This window comes from Etheostoma spectabile, chromosome 21 (assembly GCF_008692095.1).
Source record: "Etheostoma spectabile isolate EspeVRDwgs_2016 chromosome 21, UIUC_Espe_1.0, whole genome shotgun sequence".
NCBI classification, from domain to species: Eukaryota; Metazoa; Chordata; class Actinopteri; order Perciformes; family Percidae; genus Etheostoma; species Etheostoma spectabile.
Window position 1 is genome coordinate 17,026,461 of NC_045753.1, and position 27,487 is coordinate 17,053,947.

The 27,487-nt window shown below is 42.0% G+C and overlaps 1 protein-coding gene and 1 long non-coding RNA gene across 5 annotated transcripts in view; one reads left to right on the forward strand and one right to left on the reverse strand.

The window, feature by feature from the left end:
- Positions 1 to 25,859, reverse strand: kat6b (K(lysine) acetyltransferase 6B). Of its 4 annotated transcripts, none has more exons than XM_032502616.1 (17): positions 24,256 to 24,515; positions 22,360 to 23,222; positions 17,197 to 17,305; positions 15,041 to 15,156; positions 14,775 to 14,856; positions 14,146 to 14,275; positions 12,999 to 13,960; positions 11,766 to 11,887; positions 10,223 to 10,335; positions 9,952 to 10,093; positions 9,656 to 9,817; positions 8,996 to 9,089; positions 6,860 to 7,091; positions 6,410 to 6,569; positions 5,715 to 5,981; positions 4,584 to 4,872; positions 1 to 4,098 (listed from the first exon to the last, which is right to left on the reverse strand). In XM_032502616.1, exons 2-17 carry the CDS (start codon positions 22,975 to 22,977, stop codon positions 1,286 to 1,288), a joined length of 6,411 nt encoding a protein of 2,136 aa, XP_032358507.1. In that variant the 5' UTR covers positions 22,978 to 23,222; positions 24,256 to 24,515; the 3' UTR covers positions 1 to 1,285. The 4 variants fall into 4 exon arrangements, with proteins under 4 accessions (XP_032358507.1, XP_032358510.1, XP_032358508.1 ...); XM_032502619.1 differs by having other exon boundaries at positions 13,905 to 13,960; positions 24,256 to 24,514; XM_032502617.1 differs by lacking the exon at positions 24,256 to 24,515 and adding an exon at positions 25,591 to 25,859 and having other exon boundaries at positions 1,286 to 4,098.
- LOC116671399 (uncharacterized) overlaps positions 24,108 to 27,487 on the forward strand; it is a 59,479-nt gene continuing 56,099 nt past the window's right edge. The window contains exon 1 of the long non-coding RNA XR_004327260.1: positions 24,108 to 24,230. This is a non-coding gene — a long non-coding RNA (uncharacterized LOC116671399). The remainder of the gene's footprint in view (positions 24,231 to 27,487) is intronic.

Genomic DNA, 27,487 nt, shown 5'->3' on the forward strand with positions numbered 1-27,487 from the left:
TACATGGTCATTATAATTTATTCTTATGCTAAAATGTACAGCATTTTAAGTGACTGACAAAAGGAGAAAAGTCATAAATACAAGAATGTCATTCTGTCCGATTTTTGTGCACATAGCCAGGTATTTTCCCCGTTCTTACCAGCAACTCTGTACAGGTACAAAGGCTACAAAAGAGCAATATAAACAAAAACACAAGTACAAGTTGCGTTTTACATGCATCCATTAGCTTAGTTTGGTCTATTCACAGGCTCTATTCTTCTACACTTCAGGAAAATATAAATCCAACATTTTATAAAGATAGAAAACAAATCTACAGATGGAATGAAAAGGTAGCTTTAAAGGCATTATGTAAAATATCAACTTTGGACTAAATTTATATTTTCTTTATTGTTATTCATCGTTATAATCATTTAGTTATTTTTAAATTCTGCCACACTTCTGGACATTTTGAAATGTTTTAGAATTTTCAGGGTACAAACACTGAGATATGCTTTGTTATTTTGACAGAAATCAGTCTGCTTTATTAAACAGAAAGCTGCCTCAAGGAGATCTGTTACAAAAAACTTCAGAATTATACATACATAGCAATAAAACCTCTTAAACCGAACAGAAAACAGGACTAAGTTTACAATTTTTTACATTATTAGAATTAACAAAATATAGTTTCATCTTTCTCCCCGTGGAGGGAAACCTAATAAAGGCCAGATATCTTTAAAATGGCTTGCTATTAAGCACAACACTTGTACAGTACTACTCAATGCACTGTCACTAACAGAGACTGAAGCATGCTAGTTGTCACTTTACAAAATAAGTACAATAATTTAAATATACAAAGGCATGAGTATAGTACAAACTAATTGTCAGCACTGTTAGACAGGTACACTGAACAGGTTCAAACAGCCACTAACTCCACTTGTAGCAGGCACATTAAATGGCTTCATTTGAGGCTGCTACACAACTGCAAGACCACTGATGAAATCTCTACCGCTGAGCTCTGAACCCGCCTGCTCTAAAGACACATTAGAGACACAAACACTAATTAAATAGATTTTCATCGTAATGATGTAAGGCTTCCCATCTGGAGAAACAAAAATACTTTTTAACATTAGCTTCAGAGTTTACTCATTGATGAACATTTTTGCATTCTTTCCAAGTGCTGCTGCTGGTTTTTAAGTAATAAACAATAACAAAAACACACCCAAAAAAATGAAAACAAAAGGCCAGATCAGTGCATCTTTAAACAGCGAAATGCACGTGAGAAGGACCAGCTTAGTCCTGTGGAGGGTTACCGCCTGATGAAAGGCCCTTTCAGGGACTGCTTGGACATGCCTGTGTTCATGTAACCATGGTGACCAGCTGGAGTGTACACCATGTTGCCATGTGGTGGAGCCTGCATGGGCTGCTGGGGGTATGGCTGTGTTCCCATCATGCCCATCTGCATAGAGTACTGGGGTGACTGGTTCATATAGGCATGGTTGCCATGGTAGCCACTGTTCATCATGGGCTGGCTCATGCTGTAGCTATTCATGGCATTGAGGGAGGGCATGTTCATGGAGTTGACATTGTAGGCTGGCGCCGGCATGATGTTCATGCTCATGTTCATGCGCGGCATGGAAGCCAGCGTCCTGGATGGTGCCTGCATGGCCACAGTCTGTGTCGGCCGGGCGTACATCTGCTGCTGGTGGTGGGACAGCGGGGCAGACTTGGACCTTGCAGAGATGTGACTCTTGGAGGCCATTTGGGGTTGGATCCGCTGTGAGGGCGGGATGCCCATGTTGCGCTGTAGCATCATGGGTGGCGGGGAGCTGAGATTCGGGGGCGGGGTCATGGTGGCCTGCACCTGTGGGTTGGGGACTCGATGCGGGGTCTGGGACAAGGAGACCAGGCTGGAGTGCTGAGATGACAGCGAAGGGGTGTTTGCATAAGATGTGATGGGGTGTGAGGCTGAGTGGTTGAAAGGCAGCGAGTGAGGGTGGTCTATGAACGTGTTGGTGAACTGTTGCAGCTTGGCCAGACTGAGGCCAGACGACTGAGAGTAGTGCCCGCTGCCATACTCCCCCTGGTGGTTGATCCTCTCATAAAGAGCAAAATTTGGATTGCCTGATTCAGGAATGTCTGCCAGCTGCATGGTGGTGGTGAAGTTGGTGGGTATGGCGCACTGTGCCATGGACTGCTGCTGGCTGTGCTGACTGTGTTGATTGTGAAGGCCATGCTGAGCATGCTGATTGTGCTGGCTGAGGTGATTGTGCTGCAGGTGATGATTGTGGTGGTGACTATGCTGGTTGTGGGGATTGTGTTGACTGTTCTGGCTTAGCTGATTGTGTGGACCTTGCTGATTGTGTTGGCTGTGCTGATTGTGAGGGCCATGCCTGCTGTGGGAGTTGTGTTGACTGTGTTGGCTGCGCTGGCTGTGTTGACTGTGCTGGCTGTTGCTAGGAGGCCTCTCCACCACCACGCAGCCCTGTGGCGACTTGACGTTGCAGTGTGGCGGTGAGCTCAGGCTGTTTTGCTGAATCATCCCACAGCTGCCGGGGTTGACAGCAGCCATTTGCTGGCTCACGGCACAGCTGCTTTGGGCCAGGCCACTGGGGGGGATGCTGCCATAGGAGCAGCTGTTCTGGGAGGGGCCTGCCCCACAGATGCTGCCCCCCATGGTGGAGTCGTAGCTGCTGGGGTTCTCGTAGTTCTCGGTGGTGCTCTCGATGCTGCCCAGATCGCTGAAGCCGCTGTCCACCACCTGCTGTGAGTGATCTGACACCGACGGCACATCCATCATCGGGCTCGTCTCCATGTTGTGTAGCGAGGGCACTGAGATGGCACTGTGGTCAGGGCTGATTTGAGTGTAACCACTCTCCAGGATGGAGACAGCCGGGCTGTTAACAGACCGTACCGACTGACTGGGATGGGATTGAGCAGAGGAAAGGGGACTGCTATGGTCTGACTGGGGGCAGTCATCCAGCGAGGTGAGCTGGGGGCTCTGGGCCACGTGGGCGTATGTCTGCAGAGTCCTGCAGGGTTCCTGGCTCTCCACACAGTCCTGGAAAACATTTTCTCTCTCAGTCTCTTGCGTCAGGGACTGAACAGCTTGGGCTGTCTCTGAGTCAATCTCTGTGCAGACTGGGGGATCCTCCCTCAGCACAGGACTGAGTGTTGGCCTCTCTGTAGGTTGAGGAGGTGGGTGATCGGGACAAGGACTGGACGTGCTCTCTTCCTCTGACTCAGAATCTACAGGATTATCAGAGTCTACAGCTGCTACTGAAGGGACTGCTACCGCTTCAGGTGGTGGTGGTATTGCTACTGTTGTTTCTGCCACTGCCTCTTGGATACTTTCTGCAGCGGTAGCTTGTTTATCTTCACCACACGGTACTGTAGAAACCTGCTGACTAAACTCAGAGTCATTGTCTTTTTTTGGATCTAAAAAAGGTGGGGTGCATTCATGTATTTCTTTTGAACTCTGTTCCAACTCTGCTTTGCTGCTCTCAGGTTCTGCTGCCTTGCTGTGACTGTCATCTTCATCATCTGCATCCTGATCCTCTATTTGAGTTCTCTGCTCGTCCTCTTCATCATCCTCTGCATTGTCATTCTCCAGTAATTTAACACCCACTGTGCTGAGTTCCACATCTTTGGCTGGGGAGTCTTGCATGTGTTCACTTTCTTGCTGGTCGTCTTCCGGTGGTTCTGGGGAATCAGCTCTGTCCTCGGGCCTGGGGGACATGGCGGCAGGTGAGCACACCGGTGAAACCACTGGGGATCCTTCTGGGGAGCTCGATTTCTGGGAGCCATGGTCAACAGAACTTGGGGGCTCAGAGAGAAGCCTCTTTAGCGTTGTATCTGGACTAGCGGAGCACTTGCCTGCTTTGCTGCCCTCCTCGCAGCCAATATCCTGGTCTGATTCCTCTTTTGCATCTTCATTGTGAATATGGTGCTGCTCAGCCTCCATTGGGGTTTCAGGGGGTGTGTAGAGGTTGAGCTTGAAGCCCATTTTTCGTTCATTCTTAACCCTCCATTTAGGCGGGCCACGTTTCACTCCTTTTGGCCAGCCTTTCTTCCGTTTCACTGGACGGGGTCTGGTTGGTCTCTTAGAGAGGATGTCAGCTCCTACAGGTTGAAAAAATGAATTAAAAGCAATTTAATGTTCTGCCAGAGAGATAGAACAATCTTCTATGAAACAATTTTATGAGAGATAATGTATTACAGCAGGGGTCTTCAACGTTTTCCAGGCCAAGGACCCCCAAACTGATGGCGAGATGGAGCGGGGACCCCCTAATTATATACATTGTATAAAATTGTGTTATATCAAACTGGTCCTATAGTGCCATGTGTGCATTGATGACTGAAAGACATCTTCTGCCTCCATTTATCTGTTTACTACAGTGTGTTGAATTCATGTTAATGTGTATTTAAAGACATTTCAATTAGTGGAAAAAATTGCGGGGGGGGGAGGGAATATAAAAAAAAGTCTAATCAACCAAAACTTTCGCGACCCCCATGCAGTACCTCCGCGGACCCCCTAGGGGTCGCGGACCCCCTGTTGAAGACCCCTGTATTACAGGGTATTGTTACGACAGTCAAGATGCAAATACCTTCTTTCCAGTGTTCAAGATTGTCTTTGTGTGCATTTTTCTCCAGTCTCGGGCGACCTCTCCGGCGTTTCATTGGTGTAATTGGTGTCTTGTCTTCCTGTTCGTCCTCCTCATCTTCCTCCATCTCACCCACTCTGCAGGTGCGCTCCAGCATGGGCATAGGACGCTCATCCTCAGAGTTGTCAAACGGCTCGTTCAGCACTTCTGTTGTCTCAGAGATGGTTTCTGTTGTTACACTGCTGTTTATTCTCTTTCTTTTACGCCCTCTCTTCTTGAGCACAACGGTTCTCTGAAAAACAAACAAAAGAGCGACCAATGAAAACAGAATGCAACCTCCATCAGAGTAGAGTAGTTTTGTAAAGACCGAAAACAGGGACACTAGGTTGATGAAGAAATTCATTCAGGTTTTTGTGCTAAATGTACAATGTTGAAACCACACTGTGAGACTAAATGTTTGAGCAATGCAGCCTGGTGTGGAAAACCACAAATGAGACAGGCAGAGTAAGCAGAAACCACAGTCTATATGTTTAACATTCTCCAGTTGTTTCCCACCGGCTGCCTACAACTCAACCGCTTTCCGCTCCGAAATCCTTCACAAGAAGAATGTGAAATCAATACTGTAACTAATGCACTAAATAAACTCCAACAGCCACTGTCATTCTTTTCTGGTTTCCATACTGTTTTTGTTGAAAAGGTCTCACTGACATCATTCACCCAGCTGTAATATTATCTCCAGCACAAGGGGGCAGTGCCATATAGACAGAGCAGATGTGAGGAGCACAGAGGAGGGCAGTAAATTAACCATGACCATTGACAATAGTACAAGGTTTAGCCTGCACAGTCTCGACACCAGCAGTGAAAACACAATCTATTATCTACAGCTGCAGGCACACAGGGAGGCTCCAGATGACAGGAGGAAGCCACTGAACCCTCCACTGAATTCATGAATATTTATCAAACCTTTGCATTTTACCAGAGTACACAACATGGTCTCTAATGAAGGAAAATACCTAATGGTATACATTGAATTCCACTTTGTCCAAGAATAAAACTCTGGATAATCAATGAGATAATCCCACTAGGGGAAAATAGCTGACTTGTGGTGATGCAAAAGTGACATGATGAAGTCACCTTTCTCTTGGCTGCAAGCATTGCGTGGGCTTTTGTTAAAATGGGTGGTGATCCATCAGAGTCATCATCGTCATCATCAGCTTCGTCATCACTCACTTCCTCCGACTGGATGCGCCTGGTCCAGGACAGTGCAGGGCGGCGTTCGTAGGTCCTGTAGGGAACCTTACAGTGGACCTTAGTGAGAGGTTGCCTGCTACCGTGAGTCATCGTGTAGCCCTCCCTCTCCTCCTTCTCCCAGCAACTGGCCTGCTCCTTGAGCCGCTCAGCCTGGTAATTAAACAGACAAGACACATTATCTTTGGGAAAGGCGCACACACAGCTCCTACATCTCAACGATGATGCTAATGGGAAAACAAGAGATTGGAATTAACATCATGACAAATGAATCACCGCAGGTTTCTCCTGATAATAAGAGCAGCGTGCTGATTGGATGTCTGCCCGTCATGGAGGAAACATTTCCGTTAAGCAACCGTGGAAAGATTGCATTTCATGGAATATTCAGCACTATCAATTATGTAGTGAACTGATTTAGGGCAATTTTGCACAACATTAGATGCCTGCTGACAGTGATAATGCTTTCCCCATTAATGGCCTCTATTTGAACTCTCCAGCTAATCAAGCAAACATCCAAGAACAGCTTTGCAGGCAAGTGTAAACAAATAACAACTGGCTCCTGATTGAACAAAGAGACTTACATCCATCTCTGCCTCCCTCTCCTCCTCAGACAGGACAGCATTGAGAGTTGTGGAAGGTGTCCAGCGCAAGGCGTCAGGGTCTACCTCATTCCGACGTGGGTTAGCCCTCAGGCTCTCCATGTGCCTCTGAATCAATCGCTCTCTTCTGATCATCACAATCCTAGGTTACAGTGAGAAAAGCCCATGAGTTCATGTCAACAAAGGAGTAGCACTAGCACTAGCCAGGGTAAACAGAATGTAGACAGAAGGTGGTTGAATGCGAGCATAAAGACGAGCTCTTTGGGACAGCAGGTGCTCCGTGTCCTTGGGGGTGCTTAACCTGACTTACTTCTGTCAATATTCAGCTGCATTAATGGATACGCTGTTAAAAATACCCGCTGGCCTGGATAAGTCAGACAGCATACAGAAGCGGCAGCACAGGCTGAAGGAGACTGCGGCTCGGAAACTGACCTGCCATCCTGTCTGTCAATCATGCCGAGCTGCTGGAGAGTAGCGGCGATGTCATGTGGACACATCCCAGTGGCTCTACTTATTCCTTTAACACTGATGTGTTTATCTGGGTGCTTATAAAGGTACTCCAGTATGACACTTTTCCAATATGCCAAGTAGGATAAGCGACCCAGATCTGACAGTGGCTTCTCCGGGGAGCCGGCTTGTCCTTCTTGCCTGGTGAGAAGGTAACCTAAAAAGACAAGATTCAAACAAAAACAAAATGCTTTAGTCAAGCTAGAGGCTGCTGCTGGGTTATTTTAGATTGCAATTCAATCCTTTCACCCCCTCCCTTATGGTAAACATATTCATGCAAGGATGTGACACCAAACCCTGGTTGGGATTTCACCTTCAAATAGTATAAAGGGAGGCGATGCAATCAGTTTTCCTCCCCTTCAACCTCTGTCAAAAGCTATGATACATGCTGGCAAGGGCAACAAAGGAGGTTGATAGAGGGGAGTAAAGAGGAAACAAGGCGACAGAGCGAAACAGAGAAGCAGCTGGATGTCATTGCTCACAAGAGACTGCACTTAGGAGAGATAACGAACAAAAAAAACTAATACTAATATGTATCTGTGTGTAATTAGTTTTATAGCGGCCCTGTCAAGGGTCATCCATTATGAGCGGCATGAAATTAATTAATGCCTTTTAATGTGCACCCACTGCCGAGAACCAAACAAGCAAATCTAATCACCAAACATTGAACACATAATATTCCAGTAATCATGACAATATTCATTACTAAAGCCAAGAAGAGGAGCCTGTGCTAAACACTTAGCAATGAAAGTTCAAATAAATGAATTGGAAAATAAGTCATTTTTTCAATTTGTGTCACTTTACAAGTATATGATAATTAATAAACCCAAACTAGGGCTGGGCGAGAGGAGGAAAATCAGATATCACAATATTCTTGACCAAATACCTCAAAGTCGATATTGAGGCGATATTGTAGGGTTGACAACTGGTGCTTTACCAAAATATCTTCACACTTAGATTATAGATAAATAATCATCAGTAATGTGGACATAATGTCTAAGTGGGGAAAAGGAAAATAGAGCAGCTAGAACAGTCTGGTAAGTTTAGAAAAGTACATCACTTCACTGTATTGCAACCTTTGAAACAAGTAAAAGACAACACTTATTTCATATCACGATATTACAATATTCAAAATATAAGACAATATCTAGTCTCGTATTAAGATATCAATATAATATCAATATATTGCCCATACCAACCAAAACAGAGTGCTCAGAGTTCTTTGAATTATGATTTGAAAGGAAACATTTTTCACACAGGCACCCACTAATGCTCTGCTCTCAGAGCTACCTGAAACAAAGTGTTCCTCTAATACAATCCAATATAACAGAAAATCTTAATCTAAACAACTTCCAGCTCCAACGCTACATTTTCCAATAAAGCCTTCAAAGAGCTCAGAATTCAGCTGTGTTCAATCTCCCTTAATCCCTGTCTTTGTTATCAGCACACTCTCAATATCACAGATCCTCTTGCATCTCTGTGTCTCAATGGCTCCCAAAGTGAACAGGAAATCAAATGCTCCATTACCGCCCGCCCTCCCTCTTTTCCCTTCTCTTCATCGCACTCGGCAAAGAGAAAACTCTTCAAAACAATAAAACGCCTATGATGACAAAAACAAAAAAAAAACTGCCTGCCTTAAACACAGAAATCCACTCAAGGCAGCAACTGTTTTCAAAATTGTACCGCAAGGCTTTAAATATTGTATGTGCTGCATTAACTGGACTGAAACATAGAAACGGTATCCACCTCATCATGAGTCAAGGAGAGAGAATTGGGGGCATTTTAGATGAAAAAACTCTTCAGGCTTCAGTAAAATAATATTGGCCATCAAATAATGTATGCAGCCAGAATGTAATGTTTTTATGTTTTTCACTCTTAATCTTCTGTGATTGCCTAAGCACTGTACATGAATGCTCTTGATTAGGTTACTGCAAAGCTTTAACCATATAACAAAACCTTGCCACAAGCTACAAATTCACCCCCTGATCTCAAATGGTTTGTAAAGACCAAAGAAAAAAAACAACTCAGTTCTGTGGTCTAAAAAAGCATTAAGGAACTTACTGAAATCAATAAGGAACCTTCCAAATCCTTGCCTTTGGTACTGAGGCATAATCATTATGCAGGAGACATTGTACTTCTGCTGGCAAAGCTTTTCCTGAGGGAAGGAGAAACAGATCAAGTATGTCAGAGCTCTGCTGAAGCTGGCAATTTACTGCACCTGCCATTGTCCTTGTCTAAAGCAGTGCACATGCACGCCACGCACACACAGGGCAATGAGCTTTCACTAAAATCTATCATACTGTTCTGAATTGTGGCTGCAACATATGATTATTATCTTTTTGTTGGTTAATCTGTCAATTAGTTTTGGATTATTCGATTCATTGTTTCATGTATAAAATGTTAGATAATAATGAAACATGTACCAGAGCCCAAAATCTCATCTCTCTCTTTTTTTTTTTACATCATTAATTGATTAATTAGTAATTAATTAATAAAGATGTGAAACAGAAGAACATTTTAGAAGCTAGGGCTGACTACTGTTTGGCACTTTTTCTTGGCTAACAGGTTAAGTGACTAATCATTTAAGCACTACTGTAAATAAATTCCATCCATGTTACAAAAATGGACAAATGACAGTAGGGTCTTACTGTATCAGTATCACCATTAAAAAATGATGTGCCGTGTTTCCCATTTCCCATTTAATCACTCTGTAATTCTTACCTTGGAGAAATAGCCCACAAGATGACAGCCTTTCTCATCATTCTTTGTAAGTATGTAGAAGAGGAAAGGCTCCACATCATAATACAAGGTCTTGTGATCCAGGAAAAGCTTGGCTAACAGGCAGAGGTTTTGGCAGAATAGTTTGCTGACATTTCCATCAACCTAAACATGGAATAAAAAGACCAAAAGGACACTGTTCAAACAGTTCCCTTTTTCCCTCCTCCTCCCAGAAACCCATTCAGTGGAATATCATGCAGCATACAGTTATTGCTTTATTGCTGTAAAGGGAAGCTGACCTCAAATACTGAAAGGTCGTCCTTTCTGTAGATTTCATTGGCTGGTGGGTGAAACCAGCCACACTTCTTTGTGTGTCTCTGGAGAATGTTTTTGCTCCTCATGTACTTTAGACAGAACTCGCACAGATAAAGCTTTTGTAATCTGACAAAGACAAAGAAAAAGATGCAGTGTGTATGTCAGCGTGAGAGGTCTTTAAAAGGACATTGAAATAAAAATGCAACTCAAGTAACAAAGAAAGTGTCATTATCTGTTAAGTAAAAGCAACATTACCTTGAATATTCAGGAGGGTAAGGCGACGAGTACCAGGTTTGAATCTCATACTTCCCAAATTCAATGAGGGCAGGGCATCGCACAGAGTCTGTGTTCATCAGTGATCCAGTTCTCTGTGAAAAGGTTCAATAAAAGCAAATGAATAAATGTGGTGACCCGGATTACAGTGTCTCTTATAACAGTCCATAAATATCATTGTGGCAAAATTCTCAAATCAAGATGGTGGACTTACTAAAGACAATTTAAATCTGACCAAGATCTGTCACTAGAAAGACCTTGATACTTATTCATCATCTGGGTTCTGATCTACTTCCTTTCAGAAAAGCAAAGCATTAAAAAAACATAGGATGAACGTGAGTTTATATATATTTTTTAATTATTTTTGGGGGCTTTTTTGCCTTTAAAGGACAGGACAGCTGGGGATTATCAAAGGTCGGACTCAAACCCTGGACCTCTGCATTGAGACATAAACCTCTATAAATGTGTGCCTGCTCTACCAACTGAGCCAACCCAGCCACAAACATGAGTTTATATGTGACCCATGTTACATTGAAAACTCAAAAGAGTCAATATTGTAAATCAACAGAATGCTGAGATACCTTTCAATCTGTTATTTTTTCTGTGTCCCCCACCTCTACCCTTCACATCATCACACATCAAACTGCTCCGTTACCTCAACCTGTCCATGTTTTCACGGAAACAGGAGGAAGAATATGGCATGAAGATAACTGAAGAAGGTTGGGAAATTTGAGAAAGCCAGACTAAGACTACAAACATTTGGAATGAATGAAATGAATTGGAAGAACATAATACGATATTTTGTGACTCCAAAATTGAAATTTATACAAAATGGTTCTCAGGTACTTTGCTGTAGGTAGTGGGGTTTCAAAAAATGCCTGACCTTTTCATAATTTCTGGATTTGTGATTTTAGCATGGGACAAAAAAAAAAGTATAATAGTGGACAGATTTGATTTTATATACTGTATATATATGTCAATAATCTTCCGGGATCCGCCGGATTTCACTCGTTTTAGCCGGAAAACCGTTGCCCTGGGCTTTCTTTCAGTTGGCATTTTAAACTCAGGTCAGTTTATGAGGACTATGGTTAACCTTTTTTGAATCTCTGCAGAGTAAATCCAGACAGCTAGCCAGACTATCTGTCCAATCTGAGTTTTCTGTTACACAACTAAAACAACTTTTAAACGTACACATCCCACCAAAACAAGTTCCTTCCGAGACGATTGTGATTGGTTTAAAGAAAAGACAATCAAACCAGACAAACCAGAGCACGTTTTCCTCCCATCTACGAATGCTATGTGAAGTAGCTAGACTCTCCTCCAGCACGCTTTGGAGGAGGTTCTGGCAAAGCAAGATTAATATGCCTATAACCCCTTAGATATGTCATTTAAATACCTTGTAATGTGTTCACCATGTCAACCCCCTTGTTTAACTTGAAAATATCAATTTGGTATAAATAAACAAATAGAGTTTTACTGCTCACATAAGCCAAAAACTCCACCTAATGTTTCCTCAGTTTCTCACCTGCACGGCAAGTTCCTGTACATGAGTGAACGTCTCAATGTCCTCCTCTGTGATGTGGTCTCTGGACATGGCTGCAAAGTCGGCTTGGGCCTCCTGTTTCACACGCAGCTCCCCGTTGTGGCCTGTTACATGCACAATAACACAACATCAACACATCAGATAGCACATCAACACGGTCCTGTTTGAAGCAGCCGTGGCTGAATAATCTCATAAATGCATTCTATGCAAATGTGGTAATACTGAGAGTACTGCTGCTGAGCCTGTTTGAGGCCATGTCTCTGAGGAATTTCATAATGTATCATCTTTGCATGTTTATATGAAAATCCCTAATGTAATGAAGTGAAACTAAATCACTCTAATTGCGTAACCGCTTTCATGTGCTTAGTCATCCACCAAGACATTTTCCCATGAATGAAGAAGCAGATGCAGGGAAGGGAGCGAGTGTCGACATGAAAAGCAACTAATGTTGGAAAGCAGGCAGTAATTTTGTGAAAGACATCAACACCATGACATAACCACCAAAACAAAAACCCATTATAAGTGGACGTGATGTGTAATTAACATAGTTATGGAAATGCACTGCTGGGGTAAGTAGTGTTTGTGTAGTATATTGTTTAGAATTGCTTGAAAGATATATCCTTTTGTTTTTTCCTACGTGTTTTTTTTTTTAAACTGTGACTTCACTCCTGAAGACAGTGAAATGTAAGGGTTACTGCACTTCTGGCTATAATCATCATGTCAGCTCAGAGTCAACTTGGGTGGGTGAATCACTGGGTTGTATGTGTCTAATGACCGCTGGAAGTGAGGCTGAGAGGAGACAGTGATTTCAAGAATGAGGGTGGGATGAGGAGGCTAATGTGACTAAAGCCTCTACTAGGTAGCGATCACAATGTGCGCACTACTGCAGAGGGTCAAGGACAGAGCAAGGAGCAACATGAGGGAGTTAGTGGGCCATGCACTATGACAAAAGCCAACGGGCAAAAGGATGGAAGCCATGTAAACTCCGCAGCCAAGTCAAAACGCAACGAAACTGGGTTAAGAAACTAAAATAATTCAAATTAGGCAGAAGATTAGTAGTCTGTTAGAATGTTGAGGGTGTCTTCTCAAAGAAAAGATTAGCTTTGGTCTGGAAAAAAATAACTGCGAGTGACAAGCTTTAAAAATAATAAAATAAAGAAGAAGCTTAAAGGTGTGGAGACGCAGGTCTTGGCTGGAATTTCGAGCCTTGCTTACCATGATTATTCTCAGGTTTAATTCTTCCATCTGTCAAGTCTCCCTTTCCTGGTGATGGGGCTCCCTTCTGAGGGCTTACTTTATACCTCAGCCTGCCTAGTGTCCTGTGCTTTTTAAGGAAGGGGTTACGTTTGAAATGACTGACCATCTTAAATGGGTGTCCTCTGGGTCGGCCTGGCCCAGCAGATGTGGAGTGTAACCTATTTTTATTAAACTCGTTCTTTCCAAGGCGCTGGGGCCCCGTTTTGGACGCATGGTGTGAATCCTGCTTATGATGCAAGCGCTTAGGCGGCGCGTAGCAAGGTAGTCTCTTTTTCCGCGACTGTCCCTGAGTAGTATAAATGTGAGAAAGTCCGTCAAATAGTCCCTTAAGTTGGCTGCTATTGCAGAGACTACTCAGGGAAGGAACACTAGACTGGCTGGAGGAGCTCTGTGGGGAGTTAGCAGAGGTGGAGCTGCTGGACACCTGAGAGGGGGGGCTAAGTCCCGGCAACGTGGGAGCAGGAGGAAGTGCAGAGGAAGAAGAGATTATCTTTTGAGTGGCGTCAGCAGCAAAGGCAAACGGCTCTGGTTGATTGGACAGTTTCGGCAGACCCTTGTCTCTAGAGATTAACTGTGTGGCGGGCGACTCTACGGCTACAGCTCGTGAGCGACGGCCCACCGGGGAAGGGGTAAAGAATTTGGAAAGCCCATCAATAAGCCCTTTGGTTTTCTTGTTAACGGTGAGTGTAGCTGGGGTGGAGGTGGGCGTGAGGGGGGGAGTGGTGGTGGGGGTGGAAGTGGTGAATTGGGTGGCGTTGACCGCACAACAGGGGTCTGCAACAGCCAATCTGTCTCGGGCGTCCTTCACAGATGCAGCATGACCAGATGAAGGTGTAGAACAGACGGTAATCTTTTGACCCCTACCAGGTGACCCCCTTCCTCCAAGTGCTACCATGGAGCCGTCACCACTGGTTACAGACCTGCAAAGACAAGAAATTGCTGCTAGGTCAGATCTCACTGCAACACGTGTAATGTATTTGTATATCACTGCATTGCTTTTTTAATGAAAACATGCAAGATCCCAATTTACAATGTTCCCAGATCTTAGCAATTAACTTAGAATAAAACGTTCATATTACCAAAATTAAGATCTCTTGACACTTACATTCTTTGTTTGAGCTTATTTCTGGGCCTTCCGATTGGCTTTGCATATCGACGTTTGATCTGATCGGCTTTCTTCTGCAGCAGTTTCTTCCCATTCTCCTTCGGCCTGCAGACTTGGCAGATCCAGGTACCTGGAGGGTGTCCAAACACAGAGAGTAACGTTTGAGTGGGTTCATCAATTCAGAGGACATACAGTACATTCATTTGAAACATTTCCTTTAATACAGAGAGCTGGCAAAAGTCCTGCCAGCTCACAATGACAATCAATTACTCTACAAAAAGCGAAAATCCATAAGAAAAACATTGGGTCAATTCTCTGTCCAGTGGAATAGACTTTGTGTCAGGTTGTTCAGCAAAACTATGTGACTTGTATGAATTGCCTGCCAAATGTGCTACTACAGTGCGCGCGCCATCAATACAAGCCTGGCTGTAGGGTCAGTACTGTAATCCAGAGATAGCAAATCTCTCTGGGGATGCTGGAATAATTTGATATGCATGCAAAGCTTCTAATAAGCCATTGCTGCTTCTCTGTGTGCTGAGTGGCAGCCCTAAAAGGCTGTCTGTGAAAAAAAGGCTTTGAATTGACAGCAGAAAGGGAAACAGAGAAGCCAGGCAGTGTAAACACCTCACCTTTTGGCATACTTGAAAGCGGTGGGTCGCAGCACTCCATGTGAAAGCCCCGATCACATGAATCGCAGAATAGCATCTCATCCTGAAAGGGAACAGCAGGCATATGTAAGGGATGTCCCCGTTGCAGACATGTAACAACACCCGTCATTTAAAGTCTTTTGGAGATATAAGCCCAATTGTGAGAGGGGCTTTACAAATGGGAAATTTTTTCAAGCCACCAACACAGATAATGGTGTGTTTTAAAATGAATGCAACATTATACTTACAGCATTTTTCCCCTGTATTCGACAGGAGCTGCAGGTCTTGCATTCAATACACTGCCATCGTAATCTCTTCACATTTGAGGTTAATTCAGGGGAAAACTTCAGACATGATGGATGCCCTTCAGAAGCAATTAAAAATGTATATTAGCATAACACATTTGTGCAAGTCTTGACTGTGTCACAGAGCTAGAGACAAGGCATTCCATTTATTCACAGAGTAAGGTTAAATATTAACATATTACATCATCAAAAACAATGGTACCACTGTACGTCCGTAACACTTCTTTTCCCCCTGCTACAAGATAACTGTCTAAAAACAGTATGATCAAACATCTGAGCCGCTAATTACAGATAATTTGATCTTAATGAGGCAGAAACAGTAGCAGCACTCATTCTAATGGAAGCCGATCCATGAAAGTCATGTAAAAGCTTGCCTTCTCCCTCACCCGGCTCCCTCTCATGGTTGTAAAACAGCTGTTTTACAGTGAGAGCACAAATTGTGTACACTACGAGCGGTTAATGAAAACCACCTCAATGCTACTTAGTCAAATTTGAGCTATAAAAATGTCACCAGGAGAACAATTCCTTACGGCATTTAAAATAATTGTAAGAGGTAATTTTATGGGGGTTAGCAGTTTGTCTGGAATAAAAGAACAGTAAAGGAAATGCCACCAATCTGCAGAGGGAAAAGGGTTGATCTTTGATCTGCTGTGCCTGATGTGCTCTATAAGAACAATCTGAATTGAGCGAAAATGACTTGGGTGATTTCAGATTCTAATGGCCACTTATAGAGCATCTGCCCTTCTTGAGCCCACTGAGGGTTGCAAGCAATTTGGATCTCTTCAGCCACTCAATTTGAACATTGTTCTTCCAATAAATCGCTTAAAGGGAAGTGAAAAATGTGGAACAAGAATGTGAATGATCTGCCTAACCGATGCTGAGAACTATTGCTACTAGGGTTGGGTGATATGGTAATATCCGGTATGTTTGGAGATAAAATAAATTTGTTCACAATCCCAGATTTCTCTACAACCATTATAGCAAGGTAGCTTTGATATCACGGGTTGTATAATGCTATTGCAGGCAATGTTGCAGGTCATTGAGCAGGAACCATTAATGGAAATATGAAATGTGCAGGATTTTGGCATCAATGTGATTTGGTACAATGATTTGTCATGTAAAACAGACATTTCTATCCAGATATATAAACATTTGGCCAGATAAATGTCCAACAAATGCACCAGATCATGCTATAACTCTATAGCAATAAATAATTACATATATAACTATTTTGATATAAAAACTACCACGAGCAATTCCGTGATAGAAGATGTTATCCATGTTAACCGCTCCTACTTACTACTATTCTTAAAGGTGCCCTGCCACACAAAACCGTTTTTACTTGAATTTTTTTTAATATGTTAGGTCCATATGTGTTTGTGTTATGTGGTGAAGGTGAAAATGAACTGCTACCTCCTCTGTCAGCTCTAGCCACTGAAAAGAAATAAGTGGAGAAATCAAGCCAGTTACAAAAGCTGGTCAGTCTGACGTCATGTTGCCTGAGCTCATTACTATTCATGAGCTCGCCCAGTTGCTAATAGCCAGGCTCTCATTGGCTAGCACTTTCTATACCACACTAGAATGGTTTGAAACAAGGTAACCAAGTCATTTTTTCCACAAAAAAATGTTACAGAGTCCATGGTAGAACTTCAGATAAAGTAATAAAATACATGTGGCAGGGCACCTTTAAGTTATCATCTTTCAAGGACAGAGCAATAACTTATTATTGTAACTTTTCCTAAAATTACAATGTGACAAGATAATTTCATGTTACATCTTTGTAAAATGTAATCAATGTCAAAAAATGAATTCTTCCAAGCAAATCTAAGTTAAAAGCAAGCTTTTGATATACATATTTTAAGAGTTCTGTCTGATTTAAACCAGAGCAATGTAATATTGTACATGGGATTTTGTATTTATATGCCATATGATATCGGAATTTATTGAATACTACTTTTCTAAATATTGTTCTAGTATATTGCCCACCTCTATTCCTAACATGCATTCACTCTGTTGCTTGTGTGCCTTTGCTAACATGCTAACAGTTTTGTCCAGACTACAGTATGTTGTGGCTTGTAAGAACATCCAAGGCGACTTACCACTGCTCCCACAGTCTGCACAGGACAGCAGCTCTTCTGGCCGCTTGTCCCGATTTGACTCTTTCGTTCCAAGACAGAAACTGCATATTGGGATGGGGTCAACCCGGAGCTGGGTAGGAACACAAACAGAGACAAACTGTTTGAAAACAGAAATGAGCACAGGCTGTGTATGAAGTGCTTGAAAGCCTGTTTGTTTTTGGAGATTTTATATTGTCAAGACTTTTGAGATCACTGCAGGCTTATTTCTGGTTTATGCAAGATGATAACACCAGTGTGTGATTTAATGAAATGGCCACAAAAATATGAACTGCAAGCATAAGCTCAGAAGATGAAAAAAGGTGTTCTCACAGACTAGAAATGAATAATAAATGAATCTCATCCTCAGAGATATTGAGATCCACCTCCTTTATCCATTACATCTGAATGGGTATGTGATCTTAGTAATCATAGTTTAAGGGCTTAATCCAATTCTCAAAGCTTGCACTCCAGTCTGAAAGGATTAACCAGCATGTAATCAAATTACCTCAATAATAAAACATGCTCTCATTGTTACTGCCGCCATCCACTGTAAATGTTGCAAGTCTCAGAACAAACACTCATTTAAAGGCTTATGTTTAAGTTCAGAAGAAGTAAAATATGAGCTCAAGGTTTAAGAGGATTTCCCCATTGATCACTCAGAATGAACAGAGGCTGACTTCACATAGGAAAATAGGGAAGACTTAGTGTCATCCCATCATAAAACAGTCAGTTAAAATTAGCTAAGTAGTCATAACCAGACTAAACCCACACTGAGGTACTTTGGCTTTCATAAGGTGTCCCTTTAAATATGAGATCATACAAGTCCCTAAAGGAGCATCAAACAAACTGCTGCCTCCTTCTTGCTTGAGAGGAAGTTCTTAACGGAAAATAACACTCACAGCCTGGGTGTGACCATAAATAACCCCCTCATCATCAGTTTACACACTAAGGCCTCGTCAATTGACTGGAGCTTTGAAAGGCACTCTGGGGATGCCCATAATTAGTTCCTGGTTTCTATGACGCAGATCAGCATCCTGACCTCAACAAAATTTGCAACCTCCAAATCTCTATTGGTCCTGACCTACAGTTGTTTTTTCATCCGTCAACAAACACAAGACAGGAGCATCCCTTCAACCTGTCACAGCATCCAAAAGAAACCCAAGGGGAAATGCAACTAGGACACAGTGTGGATTTGGTCATTGTTCCTGGCTGTTGTATCAATTAGTTGTTACGATGAAGGGAAGCAGTTTACTGCCACATCAATGATTACTCTATTTTCAAACCTGCCAGGTCAATATTTGAAAGCAGGAACTGGCATTAGAAGTGGATTGTTGATCACACAGCTGTGATCATGGACATAAAAACACTGAAATGCTAATGTATGATGAGGCTACACCTGTTGAGTAGAACAGTGTGGCTCAGAGGTAAATCATCAGGATTTTCTAATTGTCTTATGTTATGGGAAAAAAAGAAATGTTGCTCAGTGAGTTGGGCAGGTTTGCAACTGTAAACAATCTTGTTTAACAAGCCTGGTTATAAGTATTCTTCATATTTAAATCATTCCCAGTCAGCAGAGACGGAGAGCGTAGGTATATGTTAGGAGATAACAAAGGCACAGGCTAATTATTGCTAACTAACAAGCTAGTTAACATTAGTAATTAAAGCTAACTAGCTAATGGAAGCCCAAACTGTTTGCATGCTTCTCCTGACAATACAGTGATTTGTCAACTATGCGACGGTAAGTCGCTAAGTTAGTCTATTTTTACAAAAATGTCTGCTGCGGAGCCATAACATGAGGTACAAGGTAATGGAGCCTTTTATACATTGTCGGGTTTCTTTAGAAATAAACAACGGACAAAGACAGTCTTGACACGCTTCAGATGTAAAGTTATTCTGTGTCGAAGTGGCGCCATAATGAATGGCAGTCAATAGGATGCTAACTGCAGGTGATGGCTTCGTAGCATTAAATGGCGCCCTGTGAGCTACGCTAAGAGAGGAGAGGCTTACCCCCTCGGGTGTGCCGTATGTAGCTGAGCTCCGCCTATGTATGCAGTTTTAGTGAGTCAGAGATAGCAGCAGTAAGTGTTGCCAACTTAGCGAGCAAGTATTTTTTTTTTTTTTTTTTTTTTTAAAGCAACTAGCGACATATCTGCCGACTTTGTGTAGAAAAGACACTGGCATTGTCTAGGGAAACGCAAAAAACAGTCTTCTCTTCTGTGACTGAGAAGCAGCCCTCTGCGGTGAAAAATGTCCGGGAGACGTTGTGATAACGTTGCATTGATCAGGTAATTTAGTTTGTCTTTGCAGAGAACAGAGATACTGTATTTTCAGTTCACTGATTGCTTTATTTTGTTTACAAGTTACAGACGGAAATAATGTGGGGTACTTATTGTTTCCTGTTTACATCTTACTTTACACACTTCAGGCTGTTGCAGCTAGCTCAGGGGGAGAAACTATATGACACTAGGTGGTACAACCTGAGACAAACAATAAAAGAAATTGCCTTCTGCATGTTTGTTTTGCTTTTCCCTCCATTGTACTGAACTTGTACCAAACCGTGACGTCTGAACTGAGGTATGAGCTGAACCGTGACTTCTGTGTACAGTTCCACCCCTAGTTGGTACATGTAAATTGCATATGTTTGGGTTTTACACTCGGACAACAGAACCAAACAGAAGGTGAGCAGATTTATTCTTACTATTTTCTGACTTGGCATAAACTGAAGAAATAATCTAAAACACTAATCAATGATGAAAACACTTGTTTGTTGCAGCCCTTTATATAACCTCAACGTTTTGTTAACTGGACTGCACAATGTCTGTCAATTTGGAGTTCATTAAAGTTAAAATCACATTTGCTCAGAGCAGAGATAAATGTTAACATGTTGTCCTTGATCCCAACCCATTCTACGCTATCATTGCTAAAAGATGCACCCAAAGGCACTTCAAACAAGGCTTCAGTGTTGTGGTTACTTCAGAGTTATTACTTCTTGTTTATGTACAAAAAGTTAATGTGAGTCATCTTTATCATGAAATATCATCCTGAACAACAAGTTTCTCGAGAGCCTTAAAACTCAGATTTTGGGCTACAAACGTAAATATGATTTATAGACAATCATTTTAGATAGAAGTAAGAACATTAATGTAAAGAGCTTATAAATAATAAGACAGCAGTGTTAACATACAGCCTGTGCTTTCAACTGCTGAGGATTTCAGAGCTCTTAGGTAAGCTTTTTTTTTTAAATAAGTCTTTACTTCATAACATAGTCTCTGCTGACTGAGCCACGAAGTCTAATCCAGGAACTGGAGAATTAATTTCCATCAGGAATATTCTTAGGCCTGATGATTAAAACCAATAGCAATTTGCAATCTGCACAGCACAAAAGTGTGAAAATAAAGAAACAAACACAGCTAAAGAGATGCTGATGATTTACTTGGGGATTCTAAATTAAGCACATTACAGGAAATTATGCTGCTTCAAAAGAGCAGGCTGTCCTGAGTGAGGGGGTGGGGTCCTATTAGAAAACTGCTGGTAGAGAGAGAGAGAGAGAGAGAGAGAGAGAGAGAGAGAGAGAGAGAGAGCTCAAATGGTTGCATAACGCAGCAAGAAAGAAAAAAACACTCATTCCTTGCCTTTGTTCCATCCAGAGTCTCTTCAGAATCTAATAAACTCTAAACCAAGACTGCTCTTTCTTTTACCTCAAAGTATCTTTTATTCTCAAAACACACACACATACACACACACACACACACACACACACGCACACACACACACACACACTTGTGCTTCAACAACTTAACAGGCAGAGATGTGTCATCCTTTGAAGTGAATGGTAAACCTGGACTTGGCTAGGTGATGTCATCAGGCTTGGAGCAATAAGTTGAAATGTTCCAAATGGAAAACAGCAGGCCGTCCTCAGTTATGAGAACCATTGCAGGACACTGTGTCTCTAAACAGTTCTCAGTTTCACTTTTGGCCTGACCACAGACACAGTCACAGTTGTGACTGCAGTATCAAGGTGTCGCTTCCTGAATATTCACTGTGAAACTGGTGGGGAGCAGGGTGACATCTCTATAGCTTGGTGGTGCTCAGCTGCATAACTTGTGCATAAACTATTGGACGGCACTTCATCTTGACACACGGTTTGCAAAGAGCCCTTACAACAAACTACCTAGATGAGTGTACACTGCATTTTAGGGCCATATAATGAAAACTATTTTCCATGAAACACTCTCCTGCGCTTGACAGTGTCTTAAAATTGCAAAGCAAGTACAAAAGTGCTGTCATTTTACAGACTTTTGTCTGCAGTGTGTGTGCTTAAGCCCAATTAATAGAGACACAATCTCTGCAAACTATAAACCACCCCTAAGGTGCCAAAAGCAGCGGAAACAATTCAACCTGGATGTTTCTTCATATGGTTTTATTTACTCTCTAGGGAATCTCTGTTAGCCCAAAGGTCATAACAACTGCATGCAGCTTGAGAATACTAAAGTCCTACCACATATACTTCAGCTGCCATTCCTCAGCACTCACTATTTGTGACAACTGGTTTATGCTCATGAGCATGTAACTAACCAATAAAATATTCCAAATCTGTTCACTGATGCTTGCTACTCACAAGACAGCCAGCCACATCCCTTAAGGCCATTAGGCTAGTGTTACATAACCTGTGGGAAGCCTACAGCCGACTGCCTACCACACACTGCCAGCATGACTTACTGATTATCCAAGCTCTCATATTATGGAGACCAACAGCAACACAGCCCCAAAGGGACGCACTCTTGATGATGTTGTTTCTGACCTGCCAAGCTAAAGTCCCACAGATATAAGACCACAATCGTAAAATTCCTATCAAGCAAATGCCGCTTAGTGGTGGCCCAAGCTTTCAAACTTCCTCTTTGGTAGTGATGTCATGGAAATGCCACTGTTAAGGTTCCAAAAAAAGTCCTTGGTTCTCCCTAAACAAAGTTTTACTACATGTTAGAGCTAGATAAGAAATCAATAACACATTAATAACAAGAATAACTTATTCTATGTATGTTTCCCTTTAGGGTAACCACAGCATGTGACATTCCAACGTTCAGGGTAACATGGGAATAAGCATGAGGTGAAAGAATGAGAATGCAGAGGCCAAGGTGTGTGTACCTGGTCTCGCTCATGGGGGAGGAGTGTCACTGATGACAGGACCAAGGGGGAAGCACTTGGACACCTGGAGCCCCTTCCCTCCACACTGCCATGGCTGAGCTTATACCGCGGGCCATTTTTTAACAACCTGCCGTTGTTTACTGACCGCTTGGCCGCCAGTCGTAGCCTCTGCCGGAAAGCAGGGTTATCGACAATGTTTAAGAGGTCATCCTGGTTCCTCAGATACCTCTCGATGTTCTTTAGTGAGGAGCCATGGGTATCATCCAGGCCCTCAATGGCCCTCTTAAGTATTTTATTCCAATCAATGTGGCGCAGATCGTTTGAATTCCATGATGATTCCTTTGATGGCACAGACACATTTGCAGGTGGGATTGATCCAACTCTCCCGGGATTTCCTGGGTCCTTGTAAGAGGCACTCCCCTTATTTGTAACCTTAAGAATAGAGCCATCATGAACACTTAATTCCAACTGCTCAAGGACGGTCTTCTTGTCCAGTCCATGCGATGTGGCCACCGCATGACAAATTCTCTCCTCTGAAGGCCTCTGCTTTTGCCTTTTGATTTTCTGTATTGCTTCAAGAATCCACTCCGTGTACAGAGGGTTTGCAAGTTTTACCATGGTTGAAAAATTAGACTCACAAAAATCTGATCCATACAGATTCCCCCTTCCTGCTGGTGAACACTGGGTACATCCACATCGTTAGTAAAGTCAAAAAGTTATGTTCCACGCCAGCATCCACATTCTCAAGTCTTCTTAATCCTGGGTATCTGACATTGGTCTTGAGGAAAAGTTGGCACAAGTAAATTCCACAATTGTAGTTACCAGCTGACCTGGATGGATATTTATTTAATCCCTGATCAATTCTAAAAAGAAAAAAGAAAAAAGAAATTGGTCAAATACATGTGTAAATTACAATCTCTCCCGCAATTGCTTATTTCCTCTTATTCACATTCTATAAACTAGGACATATAATAGCTAGCTTTTTAGCTAAGGACATCTTACAAGACAGAGCATATACCAGGAACCCCCTTATTAGTAAACTATAATTAAACATATTTGCAGATTATTATAAGAATGTAGGATAATCTATTAACTATTTTAGATTCAAAAAGTTAAATATTATTCGTTGAACTATAAAGCATTTTGTAAAAAAAACAAAAACATTTTTATATCATAATTAAAATGAATGAATCCGAAAACATTTCACGGACCTGCTGGAAGAGTGTCACGGACCCCTAGGGGTCCTCGGACCCCACTTTGAGAATCACTGGCATATTGGATATACTAGGCCAGAGGAATGCCGGACGTTTAAGATGTGTTAAAACATGAGAAACAGATGGATAAAAACAGACGAAGGAGCTGTCATGGTTGCTAAATAAATTCAAGTGACTTAATCCATAGTCTGGCACCATAACCCACACACCAAACCAGATGTCCGTTTCAAAAGAGACTATTTTTTGTAGAAGTAATAAGTTTTAGCACAATGACAGCTAGAACTTCTACCGAGTGGAAAAAGTATAAACAGTCTCCTCGACAGAAGCATGTAGCTAGGCTACTCGGTTTCAGATTCCTTTTTGACAAAAAAAAAACAAGTTCACATTTATTTCTGCAGCACGTAATTTTCCAAAATGTCACCATCACATGTCTAACATAGGCGAACTGATTAAAAACATAAAAGAACATCATATGTAAAGTTTAACCGTTACCTGTCTGCACGCGACTTTTGACAGCTCGACGTCCGCTACGACAAACTGATCAGCGCGAGCTTTATGACATTTGTGTAATTAATGTTCACTTCCTGACAGCTGCCGTTAGACGTTTGAGGCACGTCTGCAAATAACCACCGAGCTGTTTAACGAAGCAAGAAACCGGTAAGTTAATAACTACGTAACAAACCTAGAGTTGTGGTCCGCTGAGTTGAGCAGATAAATGACAGTGTTGCCAGCATTACTGATGTCACCTAAACAGTCGCCATTTTGTTACAATGTTGTAGTTTACATGAATCCGACATGACGCTGATTACAATCCAATGGAGTCTCATTAAACCTTACCTACACTAATGTGCCCTCCCTAGCAACTTCAATATTGGCTGTAAAGACAAGATCCGATTTCTGGTTTGATAAAGCACATGTCAATCTTTATGTATGAGCTCACTCTAAGAGGCACGGTACTGGCTGTATGATCTGTCACTTCCCTCAATTGACCCGCCTCTTAAGGTGCCTTCAGTGATGAATAGATATCATTTACTTCCAACACCCATAACATCTGAACTTACTGCTCTAACTGCAGCGACAGGACATTTTTAAGTTATAAATACACTACAAAAAGCATAAACTGGCTGAGTAACGATTAAATGAGTTACATATTTAACCGCATTTCACATGCGTTTAACGCCGGCCCACCTTTACTTAGATTCCTCCTTGAAACAGTTGGTTACACTTGAAAGTGATATGGAACATTTTAGACTTTAATTGGCTGTTTGTTGAATCTATCATTAGTTTGCATAAAACCTGCGAAGGTTCTAGCGCTGATTTAAAGTGAAACATATTTTTTTGATAAATTCCAAGTAGCATATCAAGACTCCTTCTGGCTAAATGTGTCCAAGCTATCGCCTTTCCCCTCTTTATCTTCCTCCCTTTTCATTATTTCCCGAGAGGAGCCGTAATTCTCCTGATATTTAACATTTCAACTATGTGACGTTAAATTGGCGGCGATAAATAAAGGTGCCGTTTAGCACAAAAGTAGCTCGCTCCACATCTGCTAGCGAAATTATAAACGTCCTGTGTTGCGCTGTGCAATAACGGCATGACCTCTTTATTACTATTAACTATCAAATATCTCCAATGAGACAAAATAGTGAGCCCTGGAGGGGAAAAGGATGTTCAGGGGGGAATAGCCTACAAGTTAACACGACTGCCGGGAGAGTAGCTCCTTCATCACTGGTTCTCAATTGTATCGCTAGTTTCTTTAGCACCCATTTCGCAGCTTCAGCTCCGTTCTCGTTTTCCATATTTTAGTAGGAAATGATACACAGCCTTTTTGGATTTTCACATCGTTTTGTTAGATGTTACGCAAACCGACCTATCTATCTCCTATCAGTCGCCGCCGTGGGCGAGAAGGCACAACAAATGAACGGCAAGTTTCATGCAAGGATGAACATATAACTAGTAGGCTATGAAAGAAAAAGAAAACGAGTGCACATTCTACCGTAAATATTTGCTGGTAGTTTACCTCTGTAAGTTTTTCCCCCCCTCGGATACTCCTCTTCATTATCGGGGAAACGTCGAAGGATATGTGCAGCGACATATCCGAGCGATTTCGTGGGATTTGATCTCTTGAAACGAAGGCTGAAAAGCTTGCGCCGAGACATGGAGAGGACCTGATAACAACTAATTGAAAGGTTAATCTACATAGCAGCCTGTGACAAAGTGGTACCCTCCCCCTTCTTCTTCTTCCACTGTAGACATCCCTACTTCAGTGTAGTGGAGCGGACCGTCCCCCCTTTAGTGCGCTCCTACAATGATATTGTCAATTTCACTTTTTTACCCCCTCCATCAACATGTCCAGAGATGAGCCAAGAGGAACATTTTTACACTTCATATTTTTGGTGCATCAGTCTCGGCAGGCTTAGACATCCATGTCACCCATTCATAACACCCACATTAACATTTATTCCCTAAGGGCATTTTTAACTTCCATTGATGTGTAGTATAGATATAAGATCCAATGTGAGTTATTCTGACATAAACACATACATTTTACAGGGCAGTGTAGGGTATCATTTCCTAACACCATAATCTGCTAATTAACTTCACCATGCCCAAGGAAGAGCAATAGTTGCTGGCAATAATGTAGATCATAACATTTTCAGTATTTAGATTTACGCTCCCCTCGCTCATTCAACAACTCTTTTGCAGCATCAGAAATCCCAGAAAGCCAATTTTTCATGCAGTAATACAGATGTAATTAGAGGGATAATTGGTAACTTCCCAACAGATTATGAACACATACTGTACTGTAGAGGTGACTTTAAAAAGATCTCAACTGAAAACCCTTCTAAAAAAAGACATTTGATGTGTAATTTGATTAGCATTCATTTAATTCACGTTAATAGCAGTATCATTTGGCTGCATCTTTAGCTATGCTTTTCTTATTACCTTAAAGACTGCATTGGTGTTTTCTATTTACCTGCATTTTCCCCATTTACAGTGTTTATATCATTAATTGTCTTGTTGCCATGAAGTCCTTAAAATTGCTTTTAATCTATTTACTGATGATTTCGAGTAAACATTGAAAAATAAAATCTTATTTCATTGAGGCGCTGCTGTAAAATTGTGTTAAACTAGGTGAAATGTGAATAAAAGGGGTTCCTGTTTGCGTGTAGGACTGGTGTCATGATAGAGGCACTGACCAAACCTGCCTGTGTCTGGTTACAATGAATGCCACCCTGGGCCCCAGCAGGTCCTTCACTGCTGCATGGGTCCAGGGATAATTTGAATTGGAGCATGTGCCATTGCAATCTGCCCATCCCCCTCCTCAATCCCTGCCAACTGCCACACTGGTGTTCAAACACTGCTGCCCATCTGCGGGGCAAAACACTGGCCAGGGCCCCAGCTACTCCTGCATTCAGAAAAATATATTGTGGTCATGAACTCACTTTTGTAAGCGAGTATCACAAAGTCAAATTTGGCCTCTCTCTAATCGTTAACAGCATATTTAAGTTAAAACAGTAAATGAAGAGATTTTGTATTGCTGCTATGCAAAATAATTGACATTAAATATTTTCTAAATGCCTTGGGTCCACTGTGGCTTACAAATCAGACAGCATAGTATTGTAAAATGTAAAATAAATGCACAGATTTAACGTTTGCTTTTATTGCATTCATTGAGCAAAGCAAAAGTTTACCAGGAAAAGTATGTTTAGTAGTTTCCTTATTGTGGGAGGCATTCTCATTACTTGATCATGGCTCCCTCTTTTTGTGTTTGTGTTTTGCCATCTGTCATCTTGAGAAGCAAATGAACCAGCTGCCATGGAGTGTGATCTTGCCCAATCAGAAATGTGGTCCTTTTCAAAGCGCATCTGTGTGAAACCTTAAGAAAATGCTGATGAAAAAGAAGTGTCTCAAAG